Consider the following 14,723-nt stretch of genomic DNA (forward strand, 5'->3'; position numbering starts at 1 on the left):
GCTGGTTGCCTTTACTGTTACTTATATGTGTCCACCAGGTAATGTCTGAATACCACAGGTTCCCTCCAGCCAATTTATAAAGTGATTCATTGGCAGTTGGATGGAAGCCACTCTTCTTCCTTGATTTTATACTTGCATATAGAGATTTCCTATGATAGAGAGAACTCAGATGTTAAAATCCTATTCAGTGGCTTGTAAAATGTTTGTTGACTTCTCTTTGAAGGGTAAGAAATACTGTATGTACATGATCTCTGTAGTAGCATATCCATAGCTGAAAAAAACAAACCCTAAAACTAACATGGATCTCTGAGACAGTTACTAAAATTATATAGTCTTTGGTCAAAATTTCCTCTCCCTGCCAATACCACTTGTTGTGCAATGTGCTGTACAATCTCCATTCCAAGTAATTACATCTCCAGAGAACACCCCTTCCACTTCTGACTTGATGAAGATTGTGCCTCATTATATTAAACTTGGCATTAGCTGTAGTGATCTATTCATTTGTGACTTTAAGGGTTTATTACTGCAACATGCTGTATCTAGGACTGAAACCTCTGGCTTTAAAAAAAGTCAAATTGAGTGAATGTAATTGCTGACCTACTTGGCTGGAATGTTTTCTTGTTGCAGTGCAGTTTGATTATAAGGCAAGACCACTGTAGAAAAGTTGTGAGTTGGGCTTAAAACAGCCTCCTGCAATTAACAGTAGGATAATTTAATTTATCTAGCCAGCTGCCAGTGATGCCATCAGTGTCCTAGTCTTTCTTTATTTGCTAGGTTGCCTGTGGCACTTCCAGTCCTGCCAGTGTGTGCCGGTGCCTAACCTTAAGTCATTTTTTTACACACACACTCCTTAAATACTCAGGTTTCAGAGTAGCAGCCGTGTTAATCTGTATTCGCAAAAAGAAAAGGAGTACTTGTGGCACCTTAGAGACTAACCAATTTATTTGAGCATGAGCTTTCGTGAGCTACAGCTCACTTCATCGAATGCATTCAGTGGAAAATACAGTGGGGAGATTTATATACATAGAGAACATGAAACACTACTCAGTCATACGTTTCTTGTGTTTTCTATGTGATGTTTTTGTCCTGAAGGCCTCTCATTGTATGTGGAGAGCTGCAATCATTGGTGAATCTCTGTTCTGTACAGGTTAAGAAAGCATACAGGCAGAAGGCCCTGACTTGCCATCCGGATAAGAACCCAGACAATCCCAGAGCAGGTAAGATCAGTCTGTGTAGAAACAAGCAGGTTTTCCCTGTCTGTTCCAGCTGTGTGGACACCTGGGAGTGGCTGTGTTTGTCTGCTGTTGCACAGCTCTGTTTTTGCAAGTAATTATGGAAGTGCCTGTGTTATGCAGTGTGTGCACATCTATCTCTGTCTGAGGTCTTGTCTACTCAGTGAGCTAATGAGCACTTACGAGGGGTGTGGTTTCTAAAGTGCATTAACACGTGCATTAATTGGTCCATGTAGACCCTGCTGGTGTGCACTAAAGGTTCCCTAGCCTGTGTTAAGGTGGTAGTAAAAGACACTTCAGTATGCGTCTGCAGGGTCTGCATGGACCAGTTAATGCGCAGCACGTAAGCGCACTTTAGAAATCACACCTCCGTAAGCACATGTTACTCCACCATGTAGACAAGCCCTGAGACACATTTATCGCTACTAGGTAACTGAGTTATAAGGCTAAATGCACAGATATTGGATTATGGGGCAGATCTACCTAGGCACAAATGGCAGTTGGGTGCTTAACTCCTATTTCTGCTTTTGAAAATCTTCCCCTTAATGGTAACTCTCAGAGTGAATCCTCCACCTTTGGCCATTATATCCCACTGGCTGCCAGGTCACACTTCTAATCTACAGTTCTAAGAATCTCTAGCCTTTAATAGAAACCTTGTATATAATTATTTATTTATATATTGGTAGTGCCCATTGTGAGAAAATCATATCTCCGCTATAGGCAAGTCTCCATACACTGTGCAGTGAAATGGACCTAAATTATGGACAAGGTCCTTAAATTCTGTAGCTGTTTAATTTACATTTAAATGAGTTAAATATGAAAATGAATAATACCATCCATATGGTGGCGCCACTGATGTTCATTTTGATATTAAGTTCGGTTTATTTTATGGTGTCCTCATGTTTATCACTTTGATGTGCCATAGATTTGTATACTGATCACATATAAATGCACTGTAGCAGCTTTCAGAGGGAAGCTGGTCCTTACGGCACTTTGGGAGGCATCGAAGACAGTTGGGGATTGTGGGATAAGCATGTGAGGTGAATTCTAAAATGATTAGCAGTGAAGCAATTAACACTATTGACATTTAAATTGTCATCTGAAGGTTTCAGAATTAATAGCCCATTGAGATGAAAGGGAGAGTTCATACTTAACAGGACTGTTTTTTCAGGCTATCTGCAGGCTCAGGAATCAAATGTAACTGCTCTTGGTTACATTTGATTCACATTTTCAAGATTTCCTTCAGAACCCGAAGGTCCAGACGCAGGTTTTTCTTCTATTTAAATGAAAGCTTAAATAATAGGGCATAGTTTTGTGAGTGACTTCCAGAGCCGTGGGCTATAGGCTGGGTTACAAATACTGTATAAATGTTATTCTTCTCTCTCGAATTCTATAGGTATCTTCCATAAGGGAATTACTTGCTCCAATATGTATCCAGAGACTCTGTGAGCTGCTTACTTGGTTTTCTGTGTCTTACCCCTCTTTCCTTTCTAATTCCCAGAGGAACTCTTTCACCAGCTGTCTCAGGCCTTAGCAGTGCTAACGGATGCAGCAGCAAAGGTAAGGATGACCATCCCTTGGACATGGTGGCAGTGTGTGTTACCTGTATCTGCCAGTACACTTATATAAGTGGAGAAGGAAGTATGCTAAAGTAGTGAAAGCTGCTTCCCTTTCTTTCTCATTCCCCACCCTCCACTCCCATTGAGCCTGGGTGCATCAATATGGTTACATTTTATGGATCTTTTCTGTAAGACATTTACATGTTCTAATGTGTATCTCTAGGTTTTGTGAACTCAGATGGGGATAGGCACTGTATAAGAACCAAGAAAGATCTTCTCGGTCCCACCTGATACACTGTGGGAATGGCTGAGTAGAGACCTTGGCTGAGACTGTGTTTACCAGCATATTGAATTGGGACATGTCCCAAGTGTAAAAAAAAAAATTTCGGGCCTGGTTTGGAGAGAGACTGAGTACTGCAACTCCTCTTGAGCACCAACAATACGCTCTGAAATCAGATCAGGCCTGTAAAAAATAACTATGCATGCGGACCCCTTAATTTTATGTGATTGATGTCATGTTTAGAAAACAGTAAGTATCTTGTTCAATTTATAAAGACAAGAATGTCTGACAGAAGTACGGTCATGTTGCCTTTATTCTGAGTAATATTTGCTAATATAAAGTAAAACTTTCAATACGTGTGAGATCTCTTGTCCAAAGTTTGTGCCACAGGTAGCATATCTGAAATGGGTGGGGGAGATAAAGTTATAAACAGGAACCCCAATTAATGCAACTGATGTCTGTCCTTTTCCTAAAACAACTCCACAGGCTACCAACTGAAGCCCTGTAATAATCCAGAAATGTAAAGTGAGAATTAAAACAAAAAGTTCACCAAAAGCCAGTAACTGTGTCTTGTTAAGATAACCAGAAAAGGCTTATCAAAATACCAGAAGATAGGGCTTTAAAACAATAAATAAATCTCTATGAAAGACTGGCCAAAATTTTAATCTATTCTCCCTTGAATGGTGGTATTCTTGATTCCAAGAACTTTTTATCTTCCATTTTTAAAGTGTGTGTGTGGGAGCAGGAGCAGGTGGAATTCTGCTTAGAAAACCCAAATATTCATGAAGTAAAACACCACCAGCTTTTCCTCCAGTATTTAAAATAAAGATAATACTTACATACATACCTAACTTTATGCACTGTGAATGGTCCCACTACTCTCAATGCGTGAAGTTAAGCATGTACATGAATCTGTGCAGTATCAGGGCCTTGCCTACCACACAGCAGCGTTGTGAAGATCAGTGGGCCAGATACTCAACTAGTGTAAAGCAGTGTAGCTCCATTGGGCTCAGGGAAACTATGCTAGTTTACACCAGCTGAGGATCTGGCCCTAAAGTGCTATATAAATTCTGAATTATTATTATTTATTACAATTAGTGTAAAATTCTGCCTTGAATTAGAAGACAGTGTCTGATCAATTAAAGTCAAGCTACACATTTTGCATATGAAGAGTTTTCTCGAAAATAAATTTTTATTTTAAACTTCACTTTAAGGCAAACCTGATCTCTCTCATCAACAGATTATTATTCTGCACCATTCAGAAAACGACCTTCCTCACCAATAGTATCAGTGCCATCAGGGGCCACTCATAGCTGGCCCATGAATCTAAAACATTTTTCCTACCACTGAAGATGGGTCAAACTTTGTCTCAAAAACACATTACAGTAACTCCTGGACTCCATACCCTTCCATGCTGCATCTTGGGGCTCTTGTGTTGTCATAATTTCAAAATGGTTTGTAACATCTTGTGTTTCTATGAATGCCACCAGCAATGGCTAGAAAACTCTCCACCTCTAGTTTCAATATGTATCAATAACTAATCTCTACTCTATTCATAACCCCTTATTTTCCCTCTTTATTTTATATTGGTTCATATTCTGTTGTTTCTTTAATAGGCAGCATATGACAAAGTGAGAAAAGCCAAGAAGCAGGCAGCAGAAAGGACTCAAAAACTTGATGAGAGAAGAAAGAAAGTAAAGCTTGGTATGGCAATCAAGATCATTCCCTTTTGCCCTAGGGAAACATTTGAGGTGCTGTGGTGCTTATATTTCTTCCACCTGTATAATTCTCTGAGTTAAACTTCTGTCCATCCATAATGGTTGAACTTTCTTACGTCATTCTTTATGGAACAGTGATTGTGTGAAACCCCCCATGCTGTTAGCAGGGTCTGATCCTGTGGAGGAAAGCATTGATGAATGACGGTTACAGCTGGCTCAGCACTTCACCTAAATATAGGGGAGGCAGGAGAGGCCATCAGTCAGAGAACAGAGGGAGGGAACCCTAGGAGCAGCCAGGTCTGTGGAAGGGCTCTCTAGTTTCTAGTGTCATGCAACCTGGCTTTGTAGACAGTAACGGCAATAACTGGGGTTTGGGGTTTTTGCAGACCTTGAAGCCCGGGAACGAGAAGCCCAAGCTCATGTGAGTGAAGAGGAAGAGATCCGAATAACCAGGACACTAGAACAAGAGGTAATAAAGATTTGCATGTCATGTTATTTTCAGGCAGGAAAATGGTTGAAAACCTTTTAACATGTAGCCATGGTGGTGAGCTGAGACCCAACAAATTCCTGTGAACCATAGCAGTTCATCAGCCTTTTGGAATAAATGGTTCCTGTGGAATAATCCCAGCCTCGTGGTTTGATCACTACCAAATTCGTGGTCCATTTTGGTCAATTTCACGGCCAGAGGGTTTTAAAATTGGTCAATTTCATGATTTCAGATGTTCACATATGAAATTTCAGGGTGTTGTAACCCTGGGGGTCCTGACCCAAAAGGGAATTGTGGTGTGGGGAGGGTCACAAAGCTGTTGTAGGGGGGTTGCGGGATTGCCACCCTCTCTTCTGTGCTGCCTTCAGAGCTGGGCTCTGAAGGCAGCAGCCACAGAGCTTCCTGCAGCCAGAGGAGGCTCCTGGAGGTGAGTCTGATCTCCCTTTGCTGCTGGGAGCGCCCCAGCCAAGGGCTCCTAGCTGCTAGTCCTGGCCAGCTTGGGGGAAACAAGACTTGTTCTTCCCCTGCACAGTCCCTCTAGAGGGGACATCAGACCCACCTCCGAGTACCTCCCCTGGCTGCAGGAAACTCTGCGGTTGGGCAGCAGTCCCGGAGCTTCCTGCAGCTAGAGGAGGTTCCCGAAGGTGGTGGGTCGGATTTCTCCAGTGCTGCTGGGAGCGCCCCAACCAGGGGCTCCTAGCTGCTAGTCCCAACCAATACCCAGGGCTCCAGCCAATTTGCACCCCTCCCCTTGAAAAATGGGTGCCCCAAGCCTTGGCAGAAGCTGCAGGGGTGGAAGCTCTGGCAGGAGTCGGGGGGGCAGGCTCCCCAAGCCCAGTTCCAGGGCTGCTGTATTACCCTCACTTCTGCGCTGCCTCTAGAGGTGGGTCTGATCTCACCAATGAGAGCGGCCATACAGGGGAAGGACAAGTCCTGTCCCCCTCCAGCCCAGCCGGGACTAGCAGCTAGGAGCTCTGGGCTGGGACGCTCCCAACAGCACAGAAGAGAGTGGATTGCACAGGGAAGGGGTTATTTCACGATCCATGCCACGTTTTTCATGGCCATGAAATTTGTAGAGCCCTATACATGGGGTTTTTTGGGGGGGAAGGGAGCTCTTTTTAAACTTTCCTCCTTTCTTTCTCTCTCTTCCCATCTTCGAATTAATGGTGAGAGGGTTAAATGGATGCAAGTATGGTGGGATTGCTGTTGATTACAAACCAATTAGCAGACTTTCTTGGTAACATAATTGTGGTATTTGTTCTCTCCTGCCTCCACTGTAGATAATACGCCTGCGGGAAGAGGGCTCCCGGCAGCTAGAAGAACAGCAGAAACTCATGCAGGACCAGATCCGACTTGAGAGAGAGCCACGAGTCCAAGGTAAGGGCAGATGAGATTGGAGCCTTCATCCAAACTACAAGTTTTCTGAGTCCCAAATCTTTCATGAGCTAACTTACACGGGTACCACACTGAATAGGGAGATGGTCAATGTGACAGGTTCCCCCCCCCCGGGGGTGCCACCTGGAACTGGGGTACCACTGAGCTCTCTGACCCACCAGCCTGGGCTTCCTCTCACACTGTGCTGCTGTGACAAGTTGCAAAGCCCTCCAAGCTTGCACTTCCACCAGCATTCACCCAGGTAGGGACACACCCAGCTGCAGTCACATGCAGGCTCTCTAACCACCAGCCTCCCAGCCTAGGATTTAATTTGCTCTAAGGTGCACAGCTGCCCAGCAGGCTATCATCTTAAGGTGTCCCTCCCCCCACTGCTGTGCTACTCCTTCCCTATGCCTTGGAGTCCCTGGCCAGCTGTTCCCGGGAGCCTCCTGCTTGCTGTGCAGAGCAGAGGGAAGGTAGGGAGGGCGCTGATGTCAGGGTGTCCCTGTCTCCCCTGTACCCTATCTCCACAGAGCTGGTGGGGGGACACAACAGGGCTCAGGACGGAGGGAGCTTGCTGGCAGTTGATGCTGTGTCTGAACAAGCAGGCTTCAGACTGCTGAGTGCCGACCTACTTAAGAGTCTCTCTCTCTCTGACACACTCACTTCCCAACACATACTTCTATTGTTGTTGTTACTTGACACTTCTTTCAAAGTGTGTTGTTTAAGTTTTTTGACTGGTCTATGCATTTCATAATTTTTATTTCTCTTACGGTTAGATTTAATTCTTTGAGTAGTGAGTTCTAAAATGCCTAACCTCTCCTGGCTGGAGTAATTATCCCTAGGGTAACTTTTTTAAAATATATATTATATCTAGGTTTTTTGTTTCTACTGGTGGTGCACATCTGCACATTACCTCGATATGGTGCATATAACAAAATTCATTCCTCACATGGATGGAAAAAATTAGCGGGAACACTGCCTAGGACCCCAGAGCAGTACCAGCCTGCCCTGGTCAAATCTGGCCAGTATATGGGTTTAACTCCTGGTCCGCCTCTCCCTCAATGTGAAGAGGACCATGCACACTTGTGGTAACCACGCTGAGATTTTTCCCCAGACACCGTAGTCAAATGTACACTGGTTTGGATTTAAACATAAAATAAGTTTAACTACAAAAGGATAGATTTTAAGTGATATCAAACAGATCAAAGCAGATTACCTAGTAAATAAACAAAACCACAAACTGAGTTTAACATACTAGATAGATAGGATATAAATTAGCAAATTCTCACCCTGAGTGATCAACAGGCTGGCAGATTCTTAAGGCACAAGCTGCCTTGGTCTTGCAGCTTGGGTTTCCCAGGTTTTCATATGCAAGCTAGAAATCCCTTTAGTCACTTCCCCCCCATGTTCAATCTTTATTCCTCAGGTGTTTCCAGGGGTTGTTGCCGGCACCCAGTGCCCAGAGGCAAAACAACAGCAGGGGTCCGTTACCTGGTGTGCGTCACTCAATAATCACAACGGGGTGGAGAAGCAGAAAAGTTTATTTGCAGCTGCAAACAAGGTACAGGGAGAATAGAATCTCAAATCCTGCACATCAGAGCAGGTCATTACACACACTTTTATATTCCTTAATGCTACTGCACTACACATTAGCCAATCAAAACTTTGCACAAATACTCTGCCTTCCTTATATGGGTTACAACAATGTTTATTTCCTGCAACCTCTAACAAGCATTCCTAGCAACTTAAACAACCAGTACATCCTGTCTGGCCTTGTAGCTGTCTCTCCTATTATCTTTAACTTGGCGTCAGCAAACCTTACACTATAAGGCATTATCTGCGGCTGCAACATTGTTTTAAGAGCAAAAGAGCTTACTCAAACCAGCCATGCCTGAATTCTATTAAGGGGGGTTGAGAAGAAGCCCTTAGGCCTTCAGCAGGGAGACTTCCTCGACCCTTATGGCCTTCCATCCCCTCAACTTAACTAGTAGCCATGCCTTGGGGTCTCCAACAGGGTGGTGGTGTAGGGAGAGTGAGGTACCCACATGATGTCATTTTCCCCCTTTTATATCTTCTTCCCACTTGCTGGAAAGCTCTTGTGCTGTGACCTGGGTCAAACAGTTCCCATTGTGTAGTGCTATCTCTGAGAGGTTTCTATTGCACACAGTCCCTGGGGTAATCCTTGTGCTTGTGTGCGTGCCTCAATAAGCCATTAATGTTGTTTGACCTTTTTACTATTATACCTGAAAGGCTGCTTGTGGGTGTTTTCAACCTCACAACATGTTTCAGTAACACACGCATAGCCAAACTTCCTAACTTCACATACGACGGTAGCACATACAATCCAATGAGATATTACTATCTAGCAGATCAAGACTTTTAGAATATCTCACAAGGCATACTTTGTACAAAACATATCCTAATACATGACAGTGGTGAATATTGGGGTGCCAGGGTGTCACAGTCAATATGGCTGTACTCCCTCATCTTGGCTTCTTCCTACACACCCATGTCCCTGGCTTGCTGCTGGAGGCAGGCAGTGCTCATATTCCTGCTGAAATCCTTCCCACAGGAAGGAGGGTGGTGACTTAGTGCACTGGATGATGGGAAACAAGATCTTTCAAACCTTTCCTACACTCATCCCCCTCCTTCCCTTTTCTGGGAATATGGACAATCTCCTTCTGAAGCTTAGAGCCTGGACATCCCCAAAGGGACTCTCCACAGTAGAACTAGAAGGATATTCTAAAATAGGATCTGACCGTCACAGTCAGATGTATTCAGTTTATCCTTGCTGGCCCCACATTATTTAAATACTGATAGAGAACAATTCTGGTTTGCTAAGGTGGCTTTCCCGATGGTCACTAATTCTGCATTTCCTCCCCATGCTCCACTGAAAGTGACTTGGTATCTATCACTTATGAAGGCTCAACATGTGGAAGTTATGTCTCTGCATAGTCTGGAGCTCTCTTGTGCTTAGTTCCTGGAACTCACATTTCTGTTCTCTCTCCCATGCCTGTGTGTACACACACTTCATATCAGATTTGTGCAGAGCCAGGAAATCAGTAGATTCTTGAACTGTGACAGACAATTCCTTAGCTCCCTTCCCTCTTTCTTTTCTCAGATAGCAACGTAGGAAGTTAACATGTTTAAGGTTGTCAGCCCCTAAATTCTCATGGCACCTCAGGTTCTATAGCCAATTCCCCTCAGACACTTCATACCATTCTATTGTATTTGTATTGAGCTTTGTTCCAGACTCTTTCACTTGCACTCCCAACCTTCCAGCCCACACACATCTCTGCATACAGATTCTTCCCTTGGTTCTTTCATACTCTGTTACCTATCTGGACTCAAAATATAGTCCCATTCTTGCAATAATACTGCTCTGCTTCTGGAAAAAAGTTAGGGTATTCCTTGTTTAAAATTGCTCTGTCTCTTGCTTCATATCTCTTCCACTCTGGCAGAGGCGACAGTGGCTAAATCAATATCACTTCTTAATGAAGGGCGATCTTATGGATAAAGAATAGAACTGTAACTCAGGAGATCTGATGTATCATCTGGGTTCTGCCACTGACTTCCAGTGTGGCCAGAGGCAAGTCATTTAATCTCCCTGTACTTTGCTATCCCCATTTTACAGATGATGAATTGAGGATGTTGAGGATTAATTTAAGGAATGCTTCTGAAGCTCTAGGAGATCCTTGGATAGAAGATGCAATGGAAGGGCAAAGTATAATAATCCCTTGTTAGCACAGACTTGCATACAGGATTAATTCTGCAGTCTACACTAGCCTTATTTTGTTTTCCGTGACATTTCTCACTGTCGTTACCACCAGTAAAGCTATGCTGGTAGGAGCAAGAGTGGACCAGTTTCTCACAGCACCTTCAGTTTTACTATGGTGTTGTCTCACTTTGATCAGGGCAAGTCTAGACAACAGGGTAGCAAAAACGCTGGCAGCCACCGGCATCTTTTCTATGTGAAGGTGCTGAACCACAGTCAGCAACAGTGGGAAACTTTAGTGTGGAAGAAACCCAGAAGGCAGAATTGCCATTGCCTTGTACGTATGCACTAACAAACTGTGTGGTGTTACTGTTTATCCTTGGGTTTTCCCCCCTTGTGCTTTCACTTTCTCTTTTTCCTCCTAGGCAAACCAGATGGGAATGGAGTAGAAGGCAAAGGAACTCCCAAACTCAAAGTAAGACATCCCTAAAAATCAGACTATGTGAGAAGACCGGCCTACTAACCTTTTCAGCATTGGTAACTGGTTGGCAATCACTTCCAGAAGGGGCATCTCTCCTTGCACCAAGACTCAGAGCACCTCCAGTCTAGGAGAAAGCTGAAACTCCTCTGTCCAGCATGCTCAATGCTTACTGAAGCTCTCCACCCCCACCTTAAAATACTCCTTACCCTCTTTTTTCTCCCCTGTAACCTGATCTCGAAACAAGTAGCCCTAAGTTTGGAATTCAGATGTGTGCGCATAAAACACTGGGAACATCTGGTTATTACCTTGATACATTCCTTTATTTACTTTCAGGTGCTTTACAATATTTTTTTCATTCTGCTGAGGACTGTTTATCCCTTTGCCTCTGTATAACTTGTTCTCTTTAGTCTGTCTGCCAATACTGGTATTAAAATCACTGTCTTGGCAGTGTTGCGAATGTAAGTGTAAGTGGCAGACTTGTGTTATTTTGTAGCTGGCAAGAGCCATCTTCAGCACAGCTATGTGAGTTGAAGTGTACAAAACTAACTTGCAGCTTTTTTTTTCTAGCTAAGATGGAAATGCAAGAAGGATGATGAAACAAAAGGGGGATACTCAAAAGAAGTTCTCCTACAAATCCTGCAGAAGGTCCTGTTCTGAGATGCTCTTTCCTACCACTTGATTTCCCCAACCTTGATGCTGTAAGAAAGGGCGGAGAATTGTGGTGGAGCTACATATAAACCAAAGTGGCTCTTATTCTTCATTGTATAGCTTTCTCACTCCCTCATGCCAATTTTAAAGGTGGCCATCATGGATTCATCAGCCATGAACTGTCCCATTCCCTACAATGACTCTTGGTGGAAGTGGAGTAGCTGTGAACTCTTCCCTCAGAATAGAAGCTCGTTTAATAACCCCTATAAAGATTAGGCAGGCTGTGTGCATTATGGTGGACTTTCCCCTTCACTTAAAGTGTTAAATACTAGCTGCTGTTGGGGTGGTATGCTGGACTAGAGGGACCTGTGATCTGATTTATCATGGCATATATTTTCCCCTGAGTCACCATGGGAGAGGCAATTTTGTAAGTATCTGTTAGTTCTCAGGCAGACAGTGTTCCTATAGTGACTCCTGCTGGGAGCAGTGACAGTAACTATTAGCTACTACAAAGATGACACTCCTATATCATTCCTTGGAGTGACTCTTGATGGGAGAGGAGCAGCTGTGATTTCATCCTGATCCCTTTCCCCTCACAGCTAGACCTCCTCCACCATTCTGTGCTGGCACTGGATCAGCTGTAGCTTTCTCCCATGGCCAACGTTTCCAAGTTTCACTGGGATACATTTTGCTTCTTGTCTGGTTCTATATTTGACTTGCCTCTTCTCATTGATTCTGACAGTATGGTGAAGTGCTGAACTTGGTGATCTCAAGTAAGAAGACGGGGAGTGCGGTTGTGGAGTTTGCTACAGTTAAAGCTGCTGTAAGTTTAGCAGAAGACCTCAGGTTTACTTTGTTGGGAAGTCTGGAGGTGGACTAGGGAATGTTGACTGACGTTGCGCAGGAAGACTGCAACCAACTGGTAATGAATGATACTGGTGATCATGAGGATGGGGACACTTGTGTATTTACTTGTAATCAAGGCAGCGAAGAGCAATGTAACCGGAGTCTGGTCTGTATGGGAACAGAATTCTAGGGCCAGATCCTCAACTAGCGTAAATTGCCATAGCTCCATTAACTTTAACTGAGCTCTGACACGTTAATGCAAGTTGAGGATCTTGCTCCTGTTCTTTTACTTCTTATACCAAAACAAGTTATTCATGCTCCTTATACCAAGTGCACTTTTTGTTTGATACCAGTGTGGGCTTCATAACACGGTATTCTTCACCTGCAGTGGCTGGAAGTGAATCCTGAAGTTTTGTGCCCTATTTGGCCTGGATTTTGGATTAAGAGTGGGAAGCCTTACATGCCAGTTTAAGGAGTGCACCAGGGGTGGTGATGGGGTTTGAAATGAAGATGGTGATGGGAGAATGTTCTCATTGATAGGAGATGGCAGTGAAGAATGAAGTTGGTTTGATAAATAATCCTCTAAAGATTTCCTGGTTAGAGGGCCAGCCACAGAACAATCCCAGCACGAAGTTCCCTGATGGCTCTAGCCAGCCTAGAGCTTCTCAGGTAAGGAAAACGCAGGCCCTTTGTTGTTAAAAATCACTTGTATAGCAACCCAAACTGATACTAAGCCTAACACACATGGTAAGACATATTTCTTCCCAGGAGAGTTTACTGTGAGGGTCCTTGCTAGTCGCCTGCCTTCCTAGTCAAATATCAAATTCTTTGATATTTTACACTGATCCAGTGGCCTTTTCAGAAGCAGCTCTACCATCAAGAACAGCAAAATGAGACGCAAGCTGGTATTTTTAGCTACTTCACAGGCTGTTTGATGTTCCTACTTTTATTTTTCTGACTCTTCACTCAGTGGCATGTTCCAAGGGGAATTGCCTGTCCACCATCCCAGGTTTTGGGGCTGGGTGTTTCCACTCAGTGCACACACCTGTCTGAGAAGAGTGGCTCTCCCATCTGACTGCAGGCTCAGGTCGTTATGGTTGCAAACCGTCTCACCCTGGAAGCAGCAGGGACTGGAACTAACTGGATATGCAGTATAGAGCTGACTTGAGTTCCACAGACACTGCAGAGTCTTTAGGTTGGTCGGGGGATGGACAAATCTGAATTCAGCCTAGTGAACTTCAGTGTCCCTTTTTAAGGGCAGACGAGGAGCCCATTCAGACCTCGAGCCCTGTATTTTTCGCAAATGTGAAATAACATGAAATAAACAAAAACCCCCATAAAATGAAAACCTTACCACACAGCGGTGGTCCTGTCCCACAGGGCCAGGCCCATCTCCCCACTCCAGGCATTGCAACATGGTGCATGAAGTTGCTATGCTGCTCTGGTTTGACCTAGCCACCCCTCCATCATGATGGGGGTGGCCAGATCAAATATGAGTGAGTGGCATTGTGACCTGGGCCAAACTTGAGCAACACTGCAACTTCATGCACCAGGTTGCAACACCCAGGACAGGAAGGTGGGCACAGCTGCATGGGACAGGAACTGTTGCTGCATAGAGTGCACAAAGTGGGTTATGCAACTCCCCCCACCTCCAGGGCATGACCTGACCTCCCCCCAGGTCCTTCTGATCACCTCAGGGCCTCCAGAGCCTCCCCCTGGGGACAGGACCTGACACCCCCATCCTTGGGCCTTCAAACCCAGGGTCAGGACCCAACCTCTCCCCAGCCACCCCTGGGCCTGCAAAGCTTCCCCGCAGGGGCAGGATCCAATCTCTCCCCAGGGTCTCTGACTCCCTGGGGTAGGAACTGACCCACCCACCTCCAGGGCCTCCCACGACACAATGAAATAAAATGAAATTCCCCCAAAATAAAGCAAAATGATAAAAAACTAAAAAGCATTTCCCTGGGCTCTGTTCATACCTAAGGGGTTGTTAATGCAATTGGAACTTGGTGATGGATTTGTGCAGTTTGCGTGTGAGAGCCCTGGCTTGTGTCTGGGTTTGTCTTGGCTCGTTTCTGTAGTAAAAGATTGTTAGCTTCTGCCTGCTGTGAGTCATTAGTGTGGCTGAGCAGAGAGGGAGAGCAGGCCAAAGCAGCTAATGGTATTCCTGCTGGATGGAGGTTGGAGAGTCATTGCTATTGAACAGAGTCCCTCTGATCTGGTGGGGCTGCCAGTCATCTGTTAGCATGGGTGAGGATTTATGACCTACAACTGAAAGGAACATCATCAGCTGGAAAGTTACACTTCTGCCTGACAGTAGTAACTACCATTGTTGTTACAGGTAACATCTACCGTTCCTGTGATAGTAACCTCCCAATCC

General features: G+C 44.5%; 1 protein-coding gene across 1 annotated transcript in view; it reads left to right on the forward strand.

Annotated features, from left to right (window-relative positions):
* DNAJC17 (DnaJ heat shock protein family (Hsp40) member C17) overlaps positions 1-14,723 on the forward strand; it is a 29,789-nt gene that overhangs the window by 8,107 nt on the left and 6,959 nt on the right. The window contains exons 2-10 of the mRNA XM_077818878.1: positions 1,148-1,217; positions 2,734-2,792; positions 4,688-4,775; positions 5,176-5,258; positions 6,557-6,653; positions 10,794-10,843; positions 11,417-11,494; positions 12,240-12,320; positions 12,884-13,012. Of these exons, the coding sequence (XP_077675004.1) occupies positions 1,148-1,217; positions 2,734-2,792; positions 4,688-4,775; positions 5,176-5,258; positions 6,557-6,653; positions 10,794-10,843; positions 11,417-11,494; positions 12,240-12,320; positions 12,884-13,012 (735 nt within the window). The remainder of the gene's footprint in view (positions 1-1,147; positions 1,218-2,733; positions 2,793-4,687; positions 4,776-5,175; positions 5,259-6,556; positions 6,654-10,793; positions 10,844-11,416; positions 11,495-12,239; positions 12,321-12,883; positions 13,013-14,723) is intronic.

The sequence above is a fragment of the Eretmochelys imbricata genome, chromosome 6 (assembly GCF_965152235.1).
Source record: "Eretmochelys imbricata isolate rEreImb1 chromosome 6, rEreImb1.hap1, whole genome shotgun sequence".
Taxonomy (NCBI): domain Eukaryota; kingdom Metazoa; phylum Chordata; order Testudines; family Cheloniidae; genus Eretmochelys; species Eretmochelys imbricata.